This window comes from Molossus molossus, unplaced genomic scaffold (genome assembly GCF_014108415.1).
Source record: "Molossus molossus isolate mMolMol1 unplaced genomic scaffold, mMolMol1.p scaffold_m16_p_12, whole genome shotgun sequence".
NCBI lineage: Eukaryota > Metazoa > Chordata > Mammalia > Chiroptera > Molossidae > Molossus > Molossus molossus.
The window spans coordinates 97740287-97764943 of NW_023425347.1; the positions used below are offsets into that span (position 1 = coordinate 97740287).

At 48.2% G+C, this 24657-nt stretch overlaps 1 protein-coding gene across 3 annotated transcripts; it reads left to right on the forward strand.

Moving 5' to 3' along the window:
- Positions 1-240: 240 nt before the first annotated feature.
- Positions 241-22150, forward strand: EXOSC10 (exosome component 10). 3 transcript variants are annotated; one of them, XM_036256929.1, is made up of 25 exons: positions 241-366; positions 2639-2775; positions 4259-4382; positions 5647-5751; positions 6043-6208; positions 6371-6485; positions 8044-8119; positions 8332-8442; positions 8642-8785; positions 9297-9487; positions 10652-10808; positions 10969-11117; positions 11280-11330; positions 11962-12073; positions 13398-13448; positions 13594-13672; positions 13766-13878; positions 16020-16115; positions 16398-16472; positions 17612-17699; positions 18640-18713; positions 19228-19399; positions 20081-20142; positions 20562-20638; positions 21438-22150. In XM_036256929.1, exons 1-25 carry the CDS (start codon positions 241-243, stop codon positions 21466-21468), a joined length of 2682 nt encoding a protein of 893 aa, XP_036112822.1. In that variant the 3' UTR covers positions 21469-22150. The 3 variants fall into 3 exon arrangements, with proteins under 3 accessions (XP_036112822.1, XP_036112823.1, XP_036112824.1); XM_036256930.1 differs by lacking the exons at positions 18640-18713; positions 20081-20142; positions 20562-20638; positions 21438-22150 and having other exon boundaries at positions 249-366; positions 19228-19376; XM_036256931.1 differs by lacking the exons at positions 17612-17699; positions 18640-18713; positions 19228-19399; ... (1 more) ...; positions 20562-20638; positions 21438-22150 and adding an exon at positions 16885-17534 and having other exon boundaries at positions 249-366.
- Positions 22151-24657: the final 2507 nt, after the last annotated feature.

The window sequence follows — 24657 nt, forward strand, 5'->3', positions numbered from 1 at the left end:
CTTGGGAGGAGCTGGCTTTAAACATGAGGATAATTGGGTCCTCCGGGTCTCACCCTAAATTACAGGGTTGTTGGGATGTTAAAATACGGGTTATGGGGAAATGTCAAGTTCCCTGGGTGGAGAGGCTCAGGACTGATAACCCAACTCACACTCGGTAAGATCATCTCCCACGAAAACCACCTTTGCACATGCGTGATGCGCGCAAGTCGCGTCGGCCGAGACACTCTCGCGAGAAGAGCCATGCAGGCTGAAAAAATGGCGCCTCCCAGTCCCGCAGAGTCTAAGGCCCCATCCGCGACGAGCGCGGCCAAGTCCGACGAGGAGATGGTGCTGCCGGGATTTCCGGACGCAGACAGTTTTGTGAAGGTGAGTGCGAGGGGTCTCGGGGGCCCTGGGCGCCGCTCGCGGCCGGTCGGAAGCAGGCCCGGGCCCTCTGGGCAGCCGCCCTCCTGGCCGCGCGCACCCCCGAGCCCCGGGCGCCAGCACACACTCTCCCTTCACCCTCCTGGGATGGGGTCTCACGCAGACCCTGAGGGTCGCCCGGCTTCCCCGGGCCCTCCTTCCCCCCATGAGCCCATGCAGCCATGAGTGTGGAGAGCCCTCTCCACAGGGGTAGGGGCTTCCCGATGTCCCGGCCCGCGCGACCTCAGCCCCGTCCCGGCCTGAGCCACCCACCCATCTCTCCGGAGGGCTTGGCTGCCTTCAGTGCCCCACACCTGCCTGCATCCGCTCCGCCTGCGGCCGGGGGCGCCTCCCCCGCCCCTGAGCTCCGTCCTACACAATCCGTAACCCGCGTTTGATGTCACCTGTTCAAGTTGCCGGCGAATCTTCCTCCCCTAAGTGCCATGGAACATCGATCCGTGCCTCCTGGAAGGAGCACCCAGAGGGTTCATTGGAATGATTTGTGTCATGCTGCTTAGATAGGAACAAACGTAATACTAGGATTAAACCCCTCAGGCTTAGCTCTTACAAAACCGTGACACTAAAGTAATGTGTACGTGGGCACTAAAAATTCCCCAGAACTCCCACTCACATTATATCTACTTGGTTATTAGGAGGTGCTGTTATGAACGTATTTATTTAGTTTTTGAATAGTTCCAGGACCACTAGCCATGGTCCTGATTGGGAGCCTTCATGCTTAACCAGCTACTGTGTACCCCATCATAAGTCAAGCTCCCACTTCCTTTTACTCTTTTCTTTCTCGGAAGACATCTATTTCACAACTCACTGTGAAGTCATTTGCCTAAACATGACCAGCCACCTTTTGTTTTTAATTTTTTTCTTTATTGATTTTAGAGAGAGAAGAAGGGAGAGGGAGAGAGAGAGAAACATAGATCAAAGAGAACATCGCCCTGGCCGGTTTGGCTCAGCGGTTAGAGCGTCGGCCTGCGGTCCTGGGAGACCCGGGTTCGGTTCCCGCTAAGGGCATGTACCTCGGCCCTGGTCCGTTGTGCGGGTGGCAGCCACGCGATGTGTCCCTTTCACATCGATGTTTCTCTCTCTCTCTCTGTTCCTCTCTCTCCCTCCCACTCTACCTGAACAAAAAATGGAAAAATGTCCTCTGGTAAGGAAAAAAAAAGAACATCAATGAGAGAGAATATCGATTGGCCACCTCCTGCATGCCCCCCACTGGGGATCGGGCCCACAACCTGGGCATGTGTCCTGGCCGGGAATCGAAGCTGTGACCTCTTGGTGCGGGGTCGATGCTCACCCACTGAGCCACACCGGACTGGCAACCAGCCACCTTTTATTTATGATAGCCATGTCAAGTTTTTCTCTCATTACCATATTTAGAATAGAAGACTGCTTGGCATTAACTGAACCATAAACATCAGTCCAGTTCTGGGCAGTAGCCATTATCAATTGGTCATTCAAAGGATCTAGACTATGCTTATATTGTATTTAGATGCTTGCCCAGATGAAAACCCAAAAATAAATTCCTGTAGAAAACTCATGGATCTGAATTTGAGGAGTGATAGGAATAATTGCACTTATGTGCCAGGCACGATCCTAAGTGATTTTATGAGTTCTTTTAATCCTCACAACAATTCTGTGGGGTAGGCACTTTTATTATGCCTATTTTTTAAAGGAGGGAACTAAGGTCCAAATAACTTACTTAAGATCACAGTTAATAGGTAGCAGTCAAGATTCAAACCCAGGCGGTTTTGAATATTAGTCATATTATATATGTATTTGTTCTTTCTCCCCCGACTCTCCCAAGAATGTAAGCTCTAGAACTTGATTTTGTGTTCACCATTGTATCCTCAAGGCCTGGGGTAAAATCAGCACTAAATGAATTTTTGTGGAATTACATGTCTTCATCATCTAGCACAATGTGTTATGTATAGTAGATGTTGAAAAAATTAGTTGCTGCCTGGCCAGTGTGGCTCAGTAGATTGAGCATCTCCATGGACTGAGAGGTCCTGGTTTGATTCCCGGTCAGGGCACATGCCTGAGTTTCAGGCTCGATCCCCAGTAGGGAGCGTGCGGGAGGCAGCTGATGGATGTTTCTCTCTCACATCAATGCTTCTATCTCTCTCTACTTTCCTCTTTAAAAAAACCAAAAAGAATTTTTTTTTAATGAGTTGCTGAATGGGGATCCATGTTTAAAACATGCTTTTTTTTTGGTTTTTGACAGTTTGCTCTTGGGGCAGTAGTGGCTGTCACCAAGGCATCCGGGGGCCTACCACAGTTTGGTGATGAGTATGATTTTTACCGAAGTTTTCCTGGCTTCCAGGCATTTTGTGAAACACAGGGAGACAGGTTGCTTCAGTGGTAAGTACTAAATACTATTTTTTTCATGTTGAAAGAAATGAATATAACTTCCTAAAATTTGTGGGGTTTTTTACCATAATTTTCTGTGCTATAAAGAGGTATGAGCCCTGGCCAGTTTGGCTCAGTGGTTAGAGCATCAGACCTCGGACCAAAGAGTCCATTGCAGTCAAGGGCATGTACCTCGATTGTAGTTTGGTCCCTGGCCCTGGTCGGGGGTCATGCGGGAGGCAACTAATAGATGTCTCTCTCACATCAATGTTTCTCTCTCTCTCTCTCTCTTTCTCTCCCCCCCCCCCCCACCTCTTCCTCACTCCCCTTCCCACTCTATCTGAAGATAAATGGAAAAATATCCTTGGGTGAGGATTTAAAAAAAAAGAGGTGTGAAATGTAAAAATGAAACAATGGATTTTGATTAGGGAAATTTTACTTGGTAAATTTTGAGTTTTGTAACTTTTACAATGTATAGATTTTTGCCCTGGTTGATTTGGCTCAGCGGTTGGAGCGTTGGCCTGTGGACCAAAGGGTTGTGGGTTCAATTCCCAGTCAAGGGCATGTACCTAGGTTGCAGATTCCATCCCCAGCCCTGGTTGGGGTCATGCGGGAGGCAACCAATAAATGTGTCTCTGTCACATTCATGTTTCCTCTCTCTCTTTCCCTCCTTTCCTTCTCCCTTCCACTCTATCTAAAAACATCAATGGAAAAAGATCCTCTGGTGAGGATTAAAAAATAATAATAATAAAATATATGGACTTTTGCACCTACAGAAAGTGAATCTTTTTGACTTAATATAGAACTTGAAAACCTGGAGTCAAGATTCTCTCATGAAACTCCATCATAAGTTTTAGCTTTCTAATTAAGGTTTTAGGACAGATGATACACAAACACTAATTTTGTCTCGCTGTTGCGTGACAGATTTAGAGAATGTTTTAGATTTTATGTTAGAACAATGACTGCATCCTGGCTGGTATGGCTCAGCAGTTGAGCGTCGACCCATGGCACCAAGAGGTCGCTGGTTTGATTCCCAGTCAGAGTACATGCCCAGGTTGTAGGCCCCATCCCCAGTGGGGGGCATGCAGGAAGCGGCCAGTTGATGTTCTCTCTCATCGATGTTTCTGTCTCGCTCTCCTCTTTCTTCCTCTCTTTCTCTAAAATCAGTAAAGAAAAAAATTTTTTAAAAAACCTATATATATAAAAAAAAAAAGAAACAATGACTGCAGAATACATTATTTACATAATGTTATATATATTTTTTAATTTAAAGGCAGCTTTGAGGTAATTTCCTCCACCCCTTCAATAAGCATATGAGTCTTAGTGAGATTTAGTGAATTGCCCAAGGCCACACACAATGTTTTTAATAAGAGCGCAAGTTTTATTCAGTCATAAAGTATTGGGAATAGTCTGAGCCAAGACTTTCAAGTTTTCTCCCAGATTGCAAACAAATTAATAGAAGTATACAAACTAATCTTGGTTTTCTTGTCCTTAGCATGAGCAAGGTAATGCAGTACCATGGGTGTCGAAGCAACATTAAGGATCGGAGTAAAGTGACTGAATTGGAGGACAAGTTTGATTTACTAGTTGATACCAATGATGTTATTCTGGAACGAGTGGTGAGTACTGTACCTTACTCCTAAGGTAACTAACACGTGAAGAACTTCTGTCTTACTAGAATATGAAAAGAAGCCCAAGCACCTTAGGGAATGAAAACGAAGTTTAGCATTTCTTTCCTATAACACTCCTTTCTTTTTTTTTTTTTTATTTAATTTAATCTCATTATTTTATTTTTTTTACATTCCTTTCTTCTAATAGTTGGCTTCCCCATCCCCTGCCCCCACCAAATAACACAATTGTCTTCAAATATATTACTTCAAAATATCACTCCCAGTGGAAGCCTATTTTTAATTATTATTATTATTTTAATCCTTACCCAACAATATAGTTCTTTTTTTCTTTTTTTATCCTCATTTGAGGACATTTTTCCATTTTTTGTTCAGATAGAGTGGGAGGGAGAGAGAGGAAGACAGAGATAGAGAGAAACATCGACGTGAAAGGGAGACATTGAGTGGCTGCCTCCCGCACGACCCAACCAGGGCCGGGGACAAACTGAAACCGAGTTAGGTGCCCTTAGTGGGAACCGAACCCGGGTCTCTCTGGACCGCAGGCCGACGCTCTAACCACTGAGAAAACTGGCCAGGGCCCAAGGATATTTTTCCATTGATTTTTTTTTTTTTATAGAGTGGGAGAGAGAGAGACACATGGATGTGAGAGAGACACATCAACTGGTTGCCTACCGCATGACCCCAACCAGGGTTGGAGACCAAACCGCAACAGAGATATTTACTCTTGACTAGAATCGAACCCGCGACTGTTTGGTCGGCCCTCAGACCCAAGGGCGTCTCAGCAGATATGCCCACAGATATTTCAGAGGTTTATCATATATTACAATTCCATGTCCTACCATTCCACCATCTGTCACCTGGGTGCACTTGTGCTAGTGGTACCCCAACCGATGCTCCACGTCTGCTTCTACAGTACCAAGGAGATCAGGACACCCTTTATTCTCACTGTAAACACCATCCTCCTGTGTTTAATATGTACAGTCGAGGGTTTTTTAAATTATTGTGGTGGGCCACATCCCACTATTAAATCAGATTTGAAATTTCGGCCCAATTCAGAACTGTAAAGAGACTTGAATAAGGATCAGGAGTGGCTGATTTCTGCCCTGTCTTTGAGAAGATAATGCTTTAATTGTCTGTTCTTATGTGTATATGTTCTCACATATAATTCTCTGAATGTAGTTCTTAAAACTTTTAGATAATTAACTCTGTTGACCCTGAAAAGAAGATACTGAGCTAATACCGCTTTCATTTTTAGGGTATTTTACTGGATGAAGCATCAGGTGTGAATAAGAATCAACAGCCTGTCCTCCCCACAGGACTACAGGTCCCCAAAACAATAGTGTCCAGCTGGAACCGTAAGGTGAGGGCTTCTTTCACATTCTCTAGAGCATCTAATGTCAGCTTTTGCCCATTCTAATTTGCATTTCTGTTTTAATTTGTTGGGTGCAGAGCTGGCTAATGCCTAGCTCCTTCTCATAAACAAACACGCCTTCATTACCCCTCTTCTCTACTTTGCAACCCCAGTTTCACACACACATTCTTAAATGAATGGTTCTTGGGATGTTCTTGTCTTCTTGGAAGGCATAAACTGGAATATACTCTTCTAATTAGTGGAGTTGCTGTTATAAAGTATTGTATTCATTGATCATAGGCAGGAGAATATAGCAAAAAAACAAAATCTGAAACTTTCCGGCTGCTTCATGCAAAAAACATCATCCGACCTCAGCTTAAATTTCGAGAGAAGATTGACAATTCCAACACTCCATTTCGTCCTAAAATCTTCATCAAGCCCAATGCCCAGAAACCCCTCCCTCAGGGTAAGTAGAACAAACTCTGCCTAACCAAAACAAATAAGCGGGAAAGGGCTCCCTCCATTCTTCCTTTCTCCAAAGGGAGCCAGTTAACCCCTCCACAGCTAGACAAGAAGTGAATGTGTGTGCCTCTTTTGTGATGTGTGTTGTCACTGCTTGGATCTCCAGCACTGTCCAGAGAAAGACGGGAGTGCCCACAGGATCGTCCTGAGGACTTGGATGTGCCCCCTGCTCTGGCGGATTTCATCCATCAGCAGAGAACTCAGCAGGCGGAGCAGGATCTGTAAGTGTTTGCCTGTCTGAACTGTCTTCATGCCACATTTTCTCATGTCACACTCACCTTTATGCCACATTTTCCCTCTGTTTTGCTTTTGTAAAATGCGCGAATGAGCACCCTGAATGAGGTGGTTTGCACCGTATCTCCTGTTTGTGTTTGCAGAGGGCCTGCACAGCACCGTCCTCTGTAACCTCAGTGCAGTCCTGAGAGGTAGCAGCTGCTCCCCTCATGCTGTTCAGATGCAAAAGCAGAATCAGAGATGCTGCCTCTGCACAGAACCAGAACTTTGACCCAAGTTTTCTTAAAATTGTCCTTCCTTGTACCACTCTGCCTTCCTTGTTAGGTGGGGGCGCAATCAGTAAGCAAAGGTTCACTAATACGTCCAGTAAGGAAAAGGCATTTTTCACTGGCAGTATAAGCATTTTGGAAAAAATCTGCTTAAAATAGACAAAAGGACTTTGCCCTGAGAATAAAGAAGAGAAGTGATGAAAACTTCATTGGTATTGGTCTGTTTCTCACGTGCAGCCAGTCTATCTGAGCATTCCTTCAGCCCCGACGCCCTTGTGAGGCCACAGGTTAAATGCTAAAGAAATAAAGGTCATGAGAGGCAACCCTGCCCTCCAGGAACCCAGGGGTTCAGTATTTTTATCAAGTAAATGATGGAGGAACAGGAAAAATAACATCATTTGATATGTAACCATATTTGCTCCCCTCCCCCACTTTACAACTTTGTTACTCCAAACCACAGGGAATTACATATTTCACAATTTTGTATCATCTGCAGCACCCACCATATAGTGTTTTGCAAATAAGTGCTCAAATCTTTATAATAGATTATTTTTTTTCTTTTATTGATTTTAGAGAGAGAAGAAGGGAGAGGGCGAGAGAGACAGAAACATCGATGAGAGAGAACATTGACTGGCCGCCTCCTGCATGTCCCCCACTGGCGATCAGGCCCACAACCCAGGCATGTGTCCTGACGAGGAATTGATTCCATGATATCTTGGTGCAGGGGTTGATGCTCAGCCACTGAGCCACACTGGATGGTCTATAATAGATTTTTAATCATCCTACTTTAAGGGCAACCAGGCATCACCTGAGTTTTTTTGATGCATTGAGTTATCATTGAAATAATGGTGCTTTTTATAGAGAGAAAATATTTTCATTGTGGTCTTTTCTCATTGTTTTTACAAATTGGATTAGAGCAATTGTTTCCTTAAACCATGGAATTAATCAAAAATATCTTTTTGGCCCTGGCCGGTTTGGCTCAGTGGTTGGAGCGTCGGCCTGCGGTACAGAGAGGCCCGGGTTCGGTTCCCGCTAAGGGCACGTACCTCGGTTGCAGTTTGTCCCCGGCCCTGGTTGGTCGTGCGGGTGGCAGCCACTTGATGTGTCCCTTCACATCGATGTTTCTCCCTCTCTCTCTCTTCCTCTCTCTCCCTCCCGCTCTGTCTGAACAAAAAATGGAAAAATGTCCTCGGGTGAGGATAAAAAAAAAGAAAGAAAAAAAAAATCAAACCAACAACAAAAAAAAATATCTTTTTGTTTTGTTTTATTTTTCCAGGTTTGCACATCCTTATCAATACGAACTAGATCACTTCACTCCCCCGGATTCAGTCCTTCAGAAGCCACAGCCCCAGGTGAGCCCCCAGCTGCCTATGGCTGGGAGCTGAGTAGCCCAGGAAGAAACAAACAGCTGGATTAGTTGATGTAATTTTGGCTTTCCCTAAATACTTCACAGTAGTAGGTTATAACTGTGAGACATGTATTGAACTCTTAATTCATTGTGTACTTTAATGAAGGATGATTCTTAATATTCCTCTCTTTTTCTCCCTGGACTTCTGTGATCCAGCTATACAGACCTGTGGGAGAAACACCCTGCCATTTCGTGTCCTCCCTGGACGAACTGGTGGAACTCAATGAAAAGCTCTTAAATTGTCAGGAATTTGCTGTAGACTTAGAGGTAACTTGTAAATGACTTGGAGTAAAATTTTTGCATTTTCTGTGAGTTTACCTACTTGAGAAATATAAAAGTAATACTAAATTAAATATATTTTTTTGGTAAAAAGTAATTACTCTCACAACTTTGTTTCATAGCTGACTCTTCGGAATCCGGAGAGGAGCGCTCAGTAACCCGTGTCCCTTCTTTCCATGCGTCTCAGCACCACTCTTACCGGAGCTTCCTGGGGCTGACCTGCCTCGTGCAGATTTCCACCCGGACAGAGGACTTCATCGTCGACGCGCTGGAGCTTCGGAGCGACATGCACCTTCTCAACGAGAGCCTCACGGACCCAGCCATTGTCAAGGTCGGCCAGCCTTTTTCAGCTCTTGCCTATGAGCGCAAGATTTAAGTGCTGTTCGGTTTAGTGTTTCATTATTTCAACATAGACCCAATAAGATTGAGAGAAATCGTTGTAATTTCCTACAGTAGGGTACCACACATTAAACTGCTTTTGTTTCTAAACCTTTGTTAGAATAGCTAAGACTTAGCTCATTACCACCCAGAAAAATGTTAAATCATTTTAATGACTACTGCAATGAGCCTGTGCCATCAAGATTGTTTGAACTTAATGACTACCCTTGAAGCAAGTAGAGCTGCTTTCTTAGAATCATTGGCTGTTAGCAGACTTTAAGAGTGTGCAATTAGGACTGTAGAACACTGGGGCCCAAATTAAAAGAAGCATTTAGAACTCAGCCCATCTTAATCTTCATTCTGGCTTTTAATCCCAGTGTTCTAATAACCTAGAGGCTGAGTTCACTGCAGAGCACAAGTGGCCTTTCACACCGTGTACTGCATGGCTCTGGTTTTGTTCTCAGGTCTTCCACGGGGCTGATTCAGACATAGAATGGCTCCAGAAAGACTTCGGGTTGTACGTGGTGAACATGTTTGATACCCATCAGGCAGCGCGCCTTCTTAACCTGGGCAGGCACTCGCTGGACCATCTGCTGAAACTCTACTGCAGTGTGGAATCAAACAAGCAGTACCAGCTGGCTGATTGGAGAATACGGTTAGTTTGCTCTTGACAAGGAAATAAGGCTGCAAAAGAAAGTGTGGGTGTTCATTAACCTCATCCATGGGGACCTGGTTCAGCCTGTAACATGATTTCAGTCTTGAGGTGAGCTGTTTTCATTGGCATAAGTGAAACTGGAAGTTTTAGTATTATGCCAGTGTGGAATTATGTAGGGCTGTTTTACTCTGTACAGTGGTCAAAAGAGACGCGACATCAGTGTTCATCCATGCCAGCCTTGTTTGAAGTTCAGATGTCCCTGGTAGGGATGGTTGTATATCTGTGTGAGATGATCTCCCATAGGTCTGAGAGAAGTCTGAGGCACATAGTTGAGCCCTGCTGTGGTGCTCCATTGGTTAGAGTGTCATCCCAGTAGGCCAAGGTTGTGGGTTTGATCCCTGGTCAGGGCACATACAAGAATTAAACAGTGGATGTATAAATAAGTGGAACACAACAAATCTTTCTCTCTCTCTCTCTCTCTCTCTCAAATCAATAAGTTAAAAAAAATAAAATCAATAAATAAAAATTTAAAAAATAAATAAGGCACATTGAGTTAGCCTTATAGTGTTTATTGTCGTATGGGGTTGTGATGGCGTCCTGCGACACTTGCTGAGATTCTTGCTCAGCTTGATCATTTCCAGATGACTAGCTTTCTCCCTAAGGCTGCAGGGCTGCTGTATGAAGAACTTTTCTCCAATTCTGCACATCAGAATTTCTAAAGAGAATGTAAAGTCTGAATATAAGATGAAAATTGACAAAATCTAAAAGCCACTGCCAGTTATTTAACCCTTGCCATGTGCCCCACTCCGAACTAAGAACTTTAGGGGTGTTGTCCTGTGTAATCCTCACAGTAGCCTATGAGGAACCGTTCCATTTTACAAGTAAGGAAAGTGAGCTCAGAGAGCTTAGGTGACTTATCCAAGATCCGCTCTCTGGAACTGAGATTCAAACTCAGGATAACAGCCCTTATTTTCAACCACATCATTATCAGCCGCCCTTTCCGCCCTGCTGTGAAACGATGGCGTGTCATATTTAGATGTATTGGCTGTGAAAGAATCTTTAATAGCAGAAGGAGCCAAGCGAGCCTTAGCACCCACAGAGCAGGCAAATGAAATGGCTGCTCCTCAGGGAAATTAGGGAAAGTCTTCTTTGTTACAATTCTAGACCTCTGCCCGAGGAAATGCTCAACTACGCCAGAGACGACACCCATTACTTGCTTTACATCTATGATAAGATGAGGCTGGAACTGTGGGAGCAAGGCAACGGCCAGCCCGTTCAGTTGCAGGTGGTGTGGCAGCGGAGCAGGGACATCTGCCTCAAGGTAACATCTCACCGCCACACCCCCTGGACACTCTCTTCCTCTCATGAGGGCCTACTTCTTGCTTTTGCTCTTTACATTTACAAAGAGAACCAAGTGTGCGAAGAGCCCAGGGCACAATTTTGATGCTCATTGATCTTGAATATTCTGTAACATTTTTCAGAAATTCATCAAACCGATCTTCACGGATGAGTCCTACCTTGAACTATACAGGAAGCAGAAGAAGCATCTCAACACGCAGCAGCTGACAGCCTTCCAGCTGCTGTTTGCCTGGAGGGACAAAACCGCCCGGAGGGAAGATGAAAGCTATGGGTGAGGGGTTCTCTTAGACTGAGCAGGTCTGGTAGCAAGGAGATTATGGACGGTTTCTCTTTCTGCCATCGAAGCTGCTTGCATTTTCCTCTGGGTTATAGCATGTAATGGCACTTGCTGGCTGAGTCTAATGTAATTCACCCATTGTGTGTTTCATTCCAGATATGTACTGCCAAACCACATGATGCTAAAGATAGCCGAAGAACTGCCCAAGTGAGTCTGAAAACTGATTCATATGTTCCGACTTTCTCAGTAGAGAGATTTTGTCTCAAAAGCAAGCTTCTGTGGTTGTTATCCCCTCAAGGCTGATTGAGAGAAGATTAGTGCTCTAAGGAAGCTCAAGAAAGTCTGAGGAATGTAGTTTCTGCCCTCGGGCTGCCGTTCAGGAACTGAGACTTCTGAACTGGAATGTTTCGGTGGTTATGTTGAGTCCAGTGTAAGCCTTTGAGGCAATGGCATCGGCTTTCACTTTCAAGGGATTCTTTCATCCGTATTTTCTTCCAAACTGAGGCATCTCATGGTTTTAAGTGTCATATGATGTTGATTGAAGTATAAGCACAGAATCTAAATTCATAATCTTCTGTTCACCCATTGCAGAATTGCAAATCAGCAGAGCTATGGTACCTCTCTCCAGCTCTCCCTGTTAGCAGGAGGCAGGCTGCGAGAGGAGCCTGCTCCAGGCTTGGCGCAGCAGAGCGCGTGCGGCAGTGCCTGGCCGGGGCCCGGCGTGGCTGTGTCCTCTTGCTGAGCCCCTTGCTGTGGAGCTCCGGCCCTGCCTGATCACTGTTCTTGTCTGGAGGCCTTTGAGGGCTGTGTTCCTAAGTAACGAGTTCATGTTCTTCAGGGAACCTCAGGGCATCATAGCTTGCTGCAACCCTGTGCCACCTCTTGTACGGCAGCAGATCAACGAAATGCATCTTTTAATCCAGCAGGCCCGAGACATGCCCTTGCTCAAGGTAAGAAGCCTTCTGCTAAAGTTCCCCAACTCAGCAGGCCTGTTCCATGTGTTAGCTTCTGGCTCCTTGTAGTCTCCTACATACGGTATCTGCTCTCCATTCTAAAACCCCAAGGAAGTAATAAGGCTTAGGAAATCCAGTAGATGTGTCTTCTTTATGATAGTCACAACTAAAGCTTATCCTTCTTAAGACCTTATTTTTGATAATCTAACAGCAAGTAACGCCTAGTGACTGGGCTGGTTACCTGTTTGGAGAAAATTAACCTGGTAGAATAAAATGGAGTGGGGATCTCAGGTCAGGGAGCTCATTTTAGAAGCCTGGCAGTGGTCCAGGTGTGAGTGGTAGTGTCCTGATGAGTGTGGTGGTCACAAATGAAAAAGAAAGGACGGGTACAAGAAGCACCGTCAGAAAAAAAAGCTTGGTGATAAAAATGGCTGCCGTTTCTCTTTGAGCACTGCGCTAAGTACCACACGGGTATTCTCCGACTGGCAGGGGGATTTGGAGATAATGGACGTGGAGTCAAAGACAGCTCACTCCAAATATAAAGCCCAGGTGACTAGGGAGATATGAGAACGTTTAGTAGAAATGGGGGATTCACAAAGAGCTACTTTTGTGAAGGAGATCCTGAAGTTTAGACAATGTAGATGAAAGCAGGAAATCCAACCAAATATACAGCTCCACATGTCTCTAAGTGTGTGCATGTGCTGCTCGGGTACCAGCGCACCAGTGTGCATCTGTGTGTGCGTGTGCTGCTTGGGTACCTGTGTTCTGCACCAGCGTGCATGTGTGTGTGTGTGCGCGCTCTTGTGTTAGTGACATGTGTTCAAGTAGATTTGCATGTTTGATTTGTGTTGTGTTGAGACAGTTTTCAATATGTTGCTTCAGTACCATTATCAATATGTGCTAAATCATGTTTGTAATTTTTGGAAGATTATTGATTCAGGAAGACTTAAAGTCAGCCCCCTTGAGGTGAAAAAGAAGAGGCTCTGAGGATAAGCACATTTATAGTCTTCGTGTTAAAATGTTTCAGCTCCAGTTTGTCCCAGTAGAGAGAGAAGCCCTGGTTCAGAGAAGACCTTTTCGGGCTCTTCGGCACCCTTCTGTATACTGTGCCTGGCCATGACAAAGGGTTTTGTTCTTTCATCCCACAAGCAATTACTGAGCGCTCAGTAATTGCAGTGCCAGGCCCTGGGGTGGGTGAAGGGCTGAAAGAAAACCTCCGGTTCTTGAAAACCATGATCTCGTGAAGGGATACAGTCTGCTGAGGGAAAAATGTGTCCTCGAGTTCAGGCAACTTCCTGGATTCTTTGTCCTTCTCCCATAGTCTGAAGTCGCAGCTGGAGTGAAGAAGAGTGGACCCTTGCCCGCCCCTGAGGTACAGTGCCTGCTGTCTCATCCCTGGGGAAGGATGCGGAGCAGGTCGTGCAGATACTGCCCTGCCGGGCCAGCGCCTCACTGCAGCTGGGGCTCCACGTGCTGGCAGGTGTCTCATTGTGGCCTTTGCTTTCTTTTTGATGCAGAGATTGGAGAATGTTCTCTTTGGTCCTCATGACTGCTCCCACACCCCTTCAGATGGCTATCCTATCACCCCAACCAATGGTAATGTCGAGGCCTCTGGAGCCCTGGAGAGCTGGGAAACTGTCTGGCACACAACCCAGTAGGCGTTGACTCTGCTGACTTCTGTCCCTCTAGGGCCTGTGCCAGTGCAGAAACAGGCAAGCCTCTTCCCTGAAGAAAGAGGAGAGGACGAGGCCCTGCTGGGTTCCAAATGCCTTATCGCCACTGCCGTCATCACATTATTCAACGTGAGTGGTAGACGCGTCGGCACGCTGCTGCAGACCTGCGGAGACTTACTGCGTTTCTGTGCTTGGAGGGTGAAACCCAGCAGCAGTGGGGACAGGCATGGAGACAGAGCGCGAGGGAGTCTTCTTCTCCGGACAAGGGGGTTCGAGAGAAGTGGGTGGATTCTCTGAGCTCCATGTGAAGAAATCCTCAGGGAAGGATTGACATCTTAACACTCATGCCTGGCAGGGAGGAGGGCATGGGCCCCAGTGATACCCAGGAGGACTCTCCATACAGCCGCCCATTCCGGGAGGGCCAGAGTGAGCTCTGATGGGCAGTGGAAAGTGTCCTGCGTGTACCTCCCTGAGTAGTGCCAGCTCAGCCATGTGTGCATTGGGTCCAAAAGAGGAAACTTTGACACGTTCTTCTCTACGATGTGGTTTGTTAGACATAGTGAAGGGTAGGGTGTGCAGGCACCGGTCAGTGGGATGGAATTAGTTTCCCATTCCAGAAGGAGGCTGAGCAGTGCTAGGGGTGACTCTGTTCAGTCTGCAGACAGTATGGCCAGCTGGGCCAGGCTGTGTTCCTAAAATATGCACTGGGCTGTGACCGATTTTATCTCAGGCTGTCCTGCCCAGCAGGCTTCTCATTTCTGCCGGTGGCTTAACTGTAGGTTCTTTGCCAAAGGAAGACCAAGGGGCATGTGTTGGTCAGCTTGGGCGATCGCTGGAATGACCAGGGATGAAAGGGTGAAGCTCTGAAGACTGCAGGCAGTGTGTGCGGTAGAAAGGAAACGTCCTGGTTTCTAGAGAAAGAAAAGCCCCGGGCGGTGTGGCTCAGTGGTTGAGCGTCGACCCTGCACCAAGAGGTCACTAGTTCAATTCTGGCCAGGGCACATGCCCAGGTTGTGGGCCCGATCCCCAGTGGGGGGCATGCAGGAGGCGGCCAGTCAATGTTCTCTCTCGGCGAGGTTCCTACCTCTCTCCCTCTCACCTTCCTCCCTCTCTAAAATTAATAAAGAAAAATCGTGTGTTTAAAAAAAATGAAAGAAAAAGCCCTGGCCGGTTTGGCTCAGTGGTTAGTACATCAGCCCGCAGACCAATGAGCCCTGGGTTCAGTTCTAGTCAAGGGCACGTACCTCAGTTGCAGTTCGTCCCCAGCCCTGGTCGGGTCATGCAGGAGGCAGCCAGTCGATGTGGGTCTATTACATCAGTGTTTCTCTCTCTCTCGCTCTCCCTCCCTCCCTCCCACTCTATCTAATGATAAATAGAAAAATAACTTTGGGGGAGGAATAAAAGAAAGAAAGAAAGAAAAGCACAGTACTGTCTTCTCAGATAGAGATACGTGTTCAGATGACAGAAAGCTGGGTGGCTCGGTAGGTTCCGGGATTAAGTTCACCACCATGCTGTCCCCCTGGAGTGCTGGGCCTGCACAGCGTACGACTTGGGAGGTCCCTTCCTTTTTCACTTAATCACAGAAATTTAGATCAGGTCTTGCTTCAGCAATTCATGAGGAAAGCTGTCTGGAAGCTTTAGTTGACCACAGAGGGAATGAGTTGTCAAGGTGACGAGGCAGCTAAAAATGTGAGTGTGCACTTCCAGCTGTGGGAACATGGAGGTGCCCCACTCCGGCCAACGGGGGCTGTTCTGTCCCCGTGCTCTGTGTGGCTGGTCCTGTAACTACAGAGCAAGCAAAAGGGTAGCACACATTTTATGAGCCCACTTGGAAGCAGCAGTCTGTTGCATAAGGTCATTGATTACTCATAAAGGCTTATCATTGTTCTTAAAGGTTCATACTTATAAATTTCAGATAAGTGTCAAGTTGCGATCTGAAGTTCTTGAGCAGGCAGACTTGGGTCTGAATCTTTGTTCTGCCCCCGTTAGCTCTAAGGCTCTGGAAGACTTTCCTAACCTTTCCAAGCCTCAGTCTTCTCGTCTGTAAGACGGTGAGACTGAGACCACATAGCTCATAGGCTGTAGGGCACCGAGATTCGCCGGTTTGCTACGTATGTATTGAGCACCCTGCAGTGGGCTATTACAGGCTGTTCTCGTGCCTTTCCGGGGGAGGGGCTTACAGACATTAGCCATGCTCGTTCTTTTGCTTGTGTTTTAATGTCACAAAACAATTACAGTTATAAGAGATTGTGTTTTGTCTGTTTCTGCAGGAACCTAGTGCTGAAGAAAATGGAAAGGGTCCATTAACAGCTGCACAGAAGAAAGCCCAGAACATAATGGAGTCCTTTGAAAACCCATTTAGGATGGTAAGTAACAGTTGTCCGTTAGGGCTGACAGAAGGTGTTTGCCTGGAAAGGAAGCGAGGGTCTTCAGAGGGGGTGCAGGGTGTGTTGGCGTCCCCTGGGGTCCAGTGGGGCGTCGAGGTCTGAGAGGAACCTCATTGGAGTGCCAGTGACTGTGGCCAGGCGACGCTGGGCGTTGAAGCCTCCTGAGATGACACCAACCAGAAGCCCCCTTTGGGGACCCTGAAGTCTGGGTCCAGATTCCATTTTTTACAGCATTTAACATGACTGTTTCCATTTCTGCAGTTTCTGCCTTCGCTAGACCACCACGCTCACATTTCTCAGGCGGCAAAGTTTGATTCGTCGTCAAAAATATATGAAGTAAGTGGGTCTGTCATCCTTTCTAAGACTGACTTTCTAAGGAAGGGAGACGCCTTAATTATTTGAACCAGGTTTCTGTCTTAAACAAGCCCATCTGTGAACCCCCTGAAAAGAATGCAAAAAACCCTTTACATGCAAGCATTGTTCCCAGAGAGAGACCCGGACTTTAATCCCGTTCTCTGAAACCTTTGGGAGAACCTTTTAAGCAACAGGTCTTTGGGGGGTTTTTTTGTTTGTTTTCTGTTTTTGATTTTGTTTACATTGAGGTTTAATTTACATGTAGTAAAGTGCACAGATGTTAAATGTACAGCTTGATGCATTTTTATGTATGAATATTACTTTAAGGCTCTTAAAGGTGACAGCTTAAATTTTAAAACACTCTGTTTTATATTGTTTGGTTTGTTTTTAACAGCATTATGAATAAGAATAAGAAAACACCTTCCCTGGATCCCCATGAGATGTTCCTGGGAGCCAGCGTGTTAATTGTTAAAAGCCTTCTTCCTCCCTGCAGGAAGTGCCTGCTCTGATCAGATGGGTGGCCTGGCTCCCTCTGCTCACCAGCACCGCCCGAGAATCAGGCAAAACCCTGATGGGCGTCAGCCCTGTCGCTGGTGGTTAGCCTGTTTTTAGAAATGGGGAGTCAGGTGCAGGTTTTGCCTTCTCCCCTGTCTCGCACTGGGTGTGGCACATTCAGCAACCATACATCCCTTACCGTGCTTAATTTCCCCACCTAGATGTGCTCTAATGCCGCAGGTACATGTGCTGTCCCTGCAGCACCTCGGGCTCGCAGAAGTCCTGCCTGAATTTCCAGCTCCACCGTTTGCTAACCGTGCGTGTCCCTTCAGACAAGTTGCTTAGCTTCTCTGAGCCTGTTGTTCCCAGGATTGTGGAAGGGATTGAATGATGATGTGAAAGCATCTGGCCCAGTGCCTGGAACAGTTGTACTTTGTCCTTCTTAATAAGTATTATAAATAAAGCCAGCATGAGATTTTACTTTTTGTGTCATCAGATTTGGAATTTATGACCTAGAACGTGTGTAGTTACTAGGCTAGCATGTCCTGCATCACCTCATTAAAAAAATAAAGCATTCCTAGGTGGCTGAGTTTTGGAGTTTTTTGTTTTGTTTGTTTTCATTATAGATCAGCAACCGTTGGAAGCTGGCAAGCCAGGTACAGGTACAAAAAGAATCTAAAGAAACTGCCAAGAAGAAGGCAGCTGAGCCAACAGGTAGCATTCACTTCCCTGTAAACGCGGCCAGTCAAACGTGTGTTAAAGAGTAGCCCTGGTACGTCATTCTGTTCGTTCAGTTTCGACAAAGTGCCAGCGACGGCAGTGAGCAGAACAGACGCAGCCGCTGCCCCGTGAGCGTGCCTTCTGCTGAGGGACAGCGGACAGTAAACCCCTCATGAGCGTCTGTCAGAGGGCAGTAGGCATTACGCAGAGAGGGGTAGGAGGTGCCGGGGTGGTGAAGCCAAGGGGACCAGAAGAGGCAGGGGTGAGGAAGGAGAGCAGCAGGCCCGTGGCGAGGCCGCGGTGGGCCCTGGGTGAGCGGGCAGCCTCGGACCTGTGAGCCGGATGCCGCTCTGTTGAGGCAGAGTGTGGGGGCGGGCAGGGAGCCCGCTAGGAGACAGGCAGCCCTCCGGGCAGAGGGCGTGCTGGCCGGACAGTGGCAGCAGAGGAGGGAGTTGTCGGAAGTCCGAGTCTGTGGTGGAGCCCACGGCATTTGGTGATGAATCGGATGTGGATGTGAGGGGAGGGAAGGCGCCGTGGGTGCAAGAGGGTTATGTCCTGAGCAACTCGAAAGGGGGTCACCATCGCGAAGATGAGACTAAAGAGGGAGCTGTGTGATGCCAAAGAGGTTTTGGTTCTGGTCCTTCACATGCTGTGGTTGAGATGCCTATTAGATGTCCTCAGAGAGATGTCAGATAGGCCATTGGTGTGTGGGTTTGGGTTCTTGGGAGAGGAGCAGGTCTGGGGGGTCACGGTCCTTGTCAGATTGAGAACGGTGGCCATCCTTCAGAGACAGGGAAGGGGGGTGGCACCAGCCAGGGAGGCTGAGCAGCAGGGAGGGCGCCCCCCACCGGTAACCACAGCAGCCGGTCCGTCAGGGGAGGAGGGAGCCCTGGCTGCTGGAGTCAGCAGCTCCAGACAGTTGTCTCTCTTGCAGCTGCCCCGGACCAGGCCGACGAAGAGCACCAGGCGGCGGCGGAGCAGGACCTATCTGTCCGATGGCAGGCTGCCGTATGTGCTTGCTTTTCTGCTTGTTCTTTGAGGAACGAGACACCCCTGGTCACTGTCAGGATTTTCCCTACCAGGAGGGCTTACCCTGTACTGGAATTAAATGCTTTTGTCTTTCCAGTTCGTTTTGGCTTGCCAGTTAGCGCCTGCCTCATTTTCCCTCAAAAGGGTTTATATTGTAATTCCTCTTAGACGGTTTCTTCCGCGTGTTTATGTAAATAGGCCATCCCACCTGACTGCCGTAGACAGGCCTTGAAGCGGACAGTGTACTCTGCCCCAGCAAACATCTCCCTCACCGCAGAGGACTCTGGGAGGCTTGACCCCTGCCTTTCTGAGGTGGCCTGATGTTGGTCTCCACTCAGACTCCCAGCCCGCACCCCTCTCCCGTCACCGATAGATCCTGACAGCTCCGTGGCTCCCGAGTCCCCAACCAGCAGTGTTCTCACAGTGGAGGCCCGCGGCGCTGCCCCCTCTCATGACTTCCACCTTCCTTCCCACGCGTGTGTTCGACCTACAGCTGGAAAACGCCGCCAAGAAGAGAGAGCGAGCAACGAGTGACCCCAGGGCTGCAGAACAGAAACAGGAGAAGAAACGGCTCAAAGTCTCCAAGAAGCCAAAAGACGCAGATCCACCAGAAAAAGACTTTACCCCTTATGACTACAGCAAGTCGGATTTCAAGGCTTTTGCTGGTGAGGCCAGATCTGCTGCCTGCTGGGTGTCTGTCCGTGTTGGGTGGAAGGCGGCTACAGAGGAGGGCATGACTCGGGCACAGGCAGCGCTGCCCGGACATGTGCCAGCCAGAATAGCAGGGCGGCCCTGAGAAACGGCAGTGACTGGACAGAACCCACCACCCTCCTGCCAGAGCTGCCCGCACCGGAGCCCTGCCTCCCAAAGTCCGTGTCCATACACACCTCACACACGGGACAGGTCTTGTTTGTTGCAAACACCTGATGCCCATGGGATGAAGCTCTGGCTGATTCCTTAGCCCATGAGCGCCCATACACTTTGAGGGGCTGCAGGTGGCATTCCTGGCTCTATCAGCCTCCTTTGAAGAGAGAAGGCAGGGCAGGGCGGTCCCTCAGCCCACGTTATGGACATTGGCGTCATCTGGCACACAGACCAGAGTGGGTTTCCTTGGTGTAAAAGTGGCCAGTGCTTTAGCCCCATGCTGAGCCCTGAGGACAGGTCTGTGAGCAGTGAGCCTGCTCGTCCGGCTGCCTTGGCTGCTGAAACGTGGCAATGAGTTCACACCAGCCCTCGTCCTCATAAAGGGCAGAAGCTGACAGCCCCCACTCCCGGGGTGTGTGCGTCCAGCCGGTAATGAGCCTGTTGTGTGTGAACTCATTGACATGATCACTCTTACCTTTCAGGAAGCAGCAAATCCAAACCTTCTTCCCAGTTTGATCCAAATAAGCAGACCCCATCTGGCAAGGTAAGAGGCCTACTTGAGGTTTCTGGCGTGTGTGTGCTGCTTGTTTTTTGACCCCTTCTGTTACTGCTCTGTTGCCGGAAAGACGGGTGCATCTAGGAACCTTTTGCATACCTTTCCCCTCACCTCATTTCTTCCCGAGCACGGACAATACACGTCAGTGGTTCCAGCAATTAAAAAAAAATTTAAGAGACTATAAAGGCTGGTTTGAAAGGGTGTTTTTCTGTTTGCTGCCATGGGAATTACCGCTGTAGGCCAAAAACACTCCTCTGGGCCGGCACAGGCCTGTATCTGCTCCGTGTGGGTGTTGGTGCCAGTCAGAGCCAAATGGGGCTGAGAGTTAGGCTTGTGAAGCGTGTGGCCATGAGGAGCCCTCCCATTCCTGTAGTAGCTCATCCTGGCTTCTGTTCTTACCTTTTCAGAAATGTCTTGCAGCCAAAACACTTAAACACTCACTGGGAAACAAAAGCATGTCCTTTGCAGCAGGGAAGTCAGACAGGTATGTGGCAGAGGGCGCGGGTCTCATCGGGAGGACGCTCGGCTCTGGGAAACGGAGAAGGGCAGAGGGGAGGGGATCGCGGGAGGCTGCAGAGCAGCCTCAGCCACTCCGCCCCAGGGCCCACATTCCAGTTCTGCGCTCTGTCCACTTGTTCCCAGTTTCCCAGAGTCACCTCAGAGCAAATGCAGTCGTCCCTCGCCACTTCGCGCTTCCACTTTCGCGGCGTCCCTCTACGGCGTTTCAAGGGAAGTACAGTATAGTCTTTGAAAAGACCGCGAGAGAGTGAAGCCCCGAAAGTAGAAGCGGGGAGTGGCGAGGGACGACTGTATATAAATAAAGATCCTCCTTCGTGGAAATGCACTTATCAGTAGAGTCTGGGACTGATTAACCGTGATAAAGGAGGGCCGGCTGCAGGATTGAAGTTGTCCTAGATAAGCCTGTTTCTGAGGAATGGGAAAATCAATATGCAAATGCGGGTTATCTCTGTTGAGTTTTCAGTTAAAAGCATGAAATCCTAATTCTTAGAGCAGACACTGAGGCCAGAAGACCCACCCCGAGGGTGTGGCATGAGGAAGGGGCCTGGCTTTAGGGTCCGCTCAGCCTGCCCTTGGCTCAGAACGCTGCCCAGCCCACTCTCTGGGTGGAGGGCAGGGTGGGGGCAGATGCATTGCTGCCCTGCTCAGTTCTCCAGGACCCCAGCAAACTACCTCCTCAGTCCTGCAGCATTTATAAACCAGCCGAGAGCAAACATCCATCCGAACCAGAAGACGTAACTTTTGTTTTCATACTATCTCTGCAGGGGTTTCAGGCACAATTGGCCAAAGAGATAGTGTTGGACGAGACCCTCGGAAGCCCTCAGAGGACTGGAAGCACCGAATGGTGGTGCTGGTTTTGTACAGACTCATTTTTAAACCATTAAAAAGAATTCTTACTGGAAGAAAGAGGATTCCTGGCTTTTCTTTTGCTGCCACCACAGCGCTGGCAGGAGAGGGCAGAGCCCATCCTGTGTAGACCACCACCTTCAGCTGTCTGTGCGTAAGCGTGCCCTTGGGGAAATCCAGGACCACCCCAAGGAGGACGCAGGAGCCTCTCCTGTGACTCAGGAAGGGCAGCATCCGCAAGGCAGGGAGCACCGAGCTCATCCGACTCCGTGTCAGGAGGCCATTTTCCTTCCTTCACTCGCCTCCAAGGTAGGAGGAGGCCAAACGGTAGGAATGCCAGGCGGGGAGGAGCTGAGTCAGCCAGCTCGGCCCCCGGAGCCGTCCTGCCCTCCTTCCTCCTTTTCCTTTGTTTTTAACTGTGTTTTCCCAATTATAAAATCGTAATATGTTCAATATAGGAAATGAGGAAAATGCCAAGAAAATTAAATCATCTATAATCCTACCACATGGAGATAACTTAACATTTTGGTATAAAGGCTTTTTACTGTGTGTAAATATGTTAATTTACAAACTTGGATTTTTGTTTGTACTGGTTGTTTTTGTTTGTTTGTTGTTTAACCTTTAGAGTCTCATTCTAAAATGGATTTTAGTTAACCCCCATTATTAAACATACAGGTTTCCATTTTTGTACTTTCAAAATAATGCAACATAGAGCTTGTATACATGTGTGGTCCAGTCTTCGGTTATTTCTTTAGAATTCCTTTTGATTTTCATCCTGAGATGGCCAATTAATTCAAGAAAACACAGAACAATACCATTATCTTCTTATTTTCACAAACACTGAAACAAGGAACCTACTTTCTTGGAACTTTTCCCCACAAGTTATGGAGGGTGCTGACTGCCGTGCCCTGTGGGCTTCTGGGCCAGATCAGATCACTCTGCAGCACAGCCACCTGCCAAGCAGGACAGCCACCGGCCTGTCCCGGAGCAGGCTGGGCTTTGCACCAGCGAGAACTGGAGTGCTTGAACCTGACAGAAGAGCCGGGCCAGTGGCTTAGCAAACATGTTTCTTCTCCCTCTCTTCTGTAAATATAGTCCGACTAGAGCTAGTATGGCGACCAGCAGTCCCCAGACTCTGGCTCCTATCTTGTTGCTCAGTCACAGGCCTTCCACCTCATGGCCAAGTAGCGTCCTGCCGCCGCCCAGCGCATCCTCGGTCCAGTCAGCGGGAAGGAAGGGAGGAGACAGCACCCAGGCTCCCTTTAAAAGGCTCTTTTCCACTTCCCACTGGCCAGAACTTAGTTGCATGGCCACAGCAAAGGATACTGGGAAGTCATTTCAGTGTCCACATGCCCAGATAAAAGGCCAGGATTCTGTTACAGGGTTTGGAAAGAATGACAGTGAAGCATAAGCAGACTGCCAAAAAATGGCAGTCTCTGCTGTCAAAGTGGACGGGTGGGTTTGTTTGTGGTTGAGAGAGAAAGGGAGGGAGGGAGAGAGAGAGAAACATCACGTTACTGTTATGCTTATTTATACATTCATTGGTTGATTCTTCTATGTGCCCTGACCAGAGATTGAACCTGCAACCTTGACTCATTGGGACGAACTCTAACCAACTGAACTACCCTGCCAGAGCTCCAGATGGGAATTTTTTAAAGTCAGAAATTATTTTCTAGTGCAAGTGGCCCAAAGGCTTCACGAAAGGTGTGCTGAGTTGGACCTTGAAGAGTAAGGGAAGAATCCGGAGAACCCTGCAGTCAGCGCTGCTGGGGCCCCAGAGAGACCAGCAGGGAGCTGGTTAGAAAGGCAGAAGCCCAGGCTCCACCCTAGGTCTGCCCAGTCCATCGGGGGTGGACCCAGAGACCAGGTCTGAACAAGCTGCAGGTGGTTCCTCGGAGTGCTTCAGTGCACAGCCACTGTCGTCGGGGAGCCGTGCACCCCAGACCTTGCCTCGTGGGCCGCGGGGATGTCCTGCTGCCCGTGGTGAAAGGAGGGCAGTGTGTTAGGCCTCGGGTAACGTGATGCCTGGTCCTGTACTTGGGATGTACCCTTACTGGTTTTCTCTTTGTGGCAGTGTTTGCTTTCATTTTTTAAGATGGGGACAACAGGCAGGAGTCGAGGTCTTAAGTGCCCTGTCTTGCAAAAGAAAAAGTTGGCAATCCAAATGTCAGTCCCCAAATGTGATTTTGAAATTTTCCTGGTCCACGGAATCCTAAGGTCCAGGAGTCCTGAGCCATGGGACAGAGATAAGGGCTTTGGAGTATCTGGAGAAGTGGTGAGGAGAGTGCTTGGACCCCAGGGATGTGCGGGGAGGGAGTCTGTGGGGAACTGCTTAGTGACTGCGAACCGTGGTGGCCGCGGCTGGGCCTGTGCCCGGGGAGAGGAATCTGGCAGGGCCTTGAAGGTGGAGAGAAGGTACGAGCAGCGGGGCTCTTTGCTCAGGAAGGCACGCTGCTGTTCCTGGTGCTTTGGGCAGCTTGCCGTGCGCAGTTTCAACCAAGTTGCACCACAAAATAGCCAAATTCACCCCGCTCGTAACCACAGCTGTCTGCCTGGCTGAACACAATGCTTAAAAAGTGACTCTCAGGTGCGAACTGCCGAATAGTCTCTCTGGTGACAGAGACACACATACCCTGTGGCAGCCTCATTCATTTTTATTTTTAAGTATGTTTTTATTTTTCTAAGAGAGAGGGAGGGAGAAAGAGAAACATCAATGTAAGAGAGAAACATTTCTCAGTTGCCTCCCATATGCACCCCGGCAACTAAACCCACAACCTGGGCATGTGCCCTGACTAGGAATCAAACCGGCAACCATTTTGGTGGACAGGACAGTGCTCAACCAATTGAGCCACTCCAGCCAGGGCATGTGGCAGCCCCAGTTAAACCATGGCCTTGGTCGTAGCCTTCACCCACCTCTTCCTGCTCCCCCTTTTGTAAACTGTCTACCTTTAGGGGGTTGAGTTAGTTGACCCACTAGACTAATGCTTTACAACTGAATTCGTAATGCACATTGATCAGAATTTAAGGACAAAGTTTATGCTCTAACCTGGTTTTCTCCAGCCTGATCGTCCACATCAGTTGTGAATCTCACTAGACAGCATAATGATGGCTGTTTCTGGCAAAACCACAGTCTTCCTC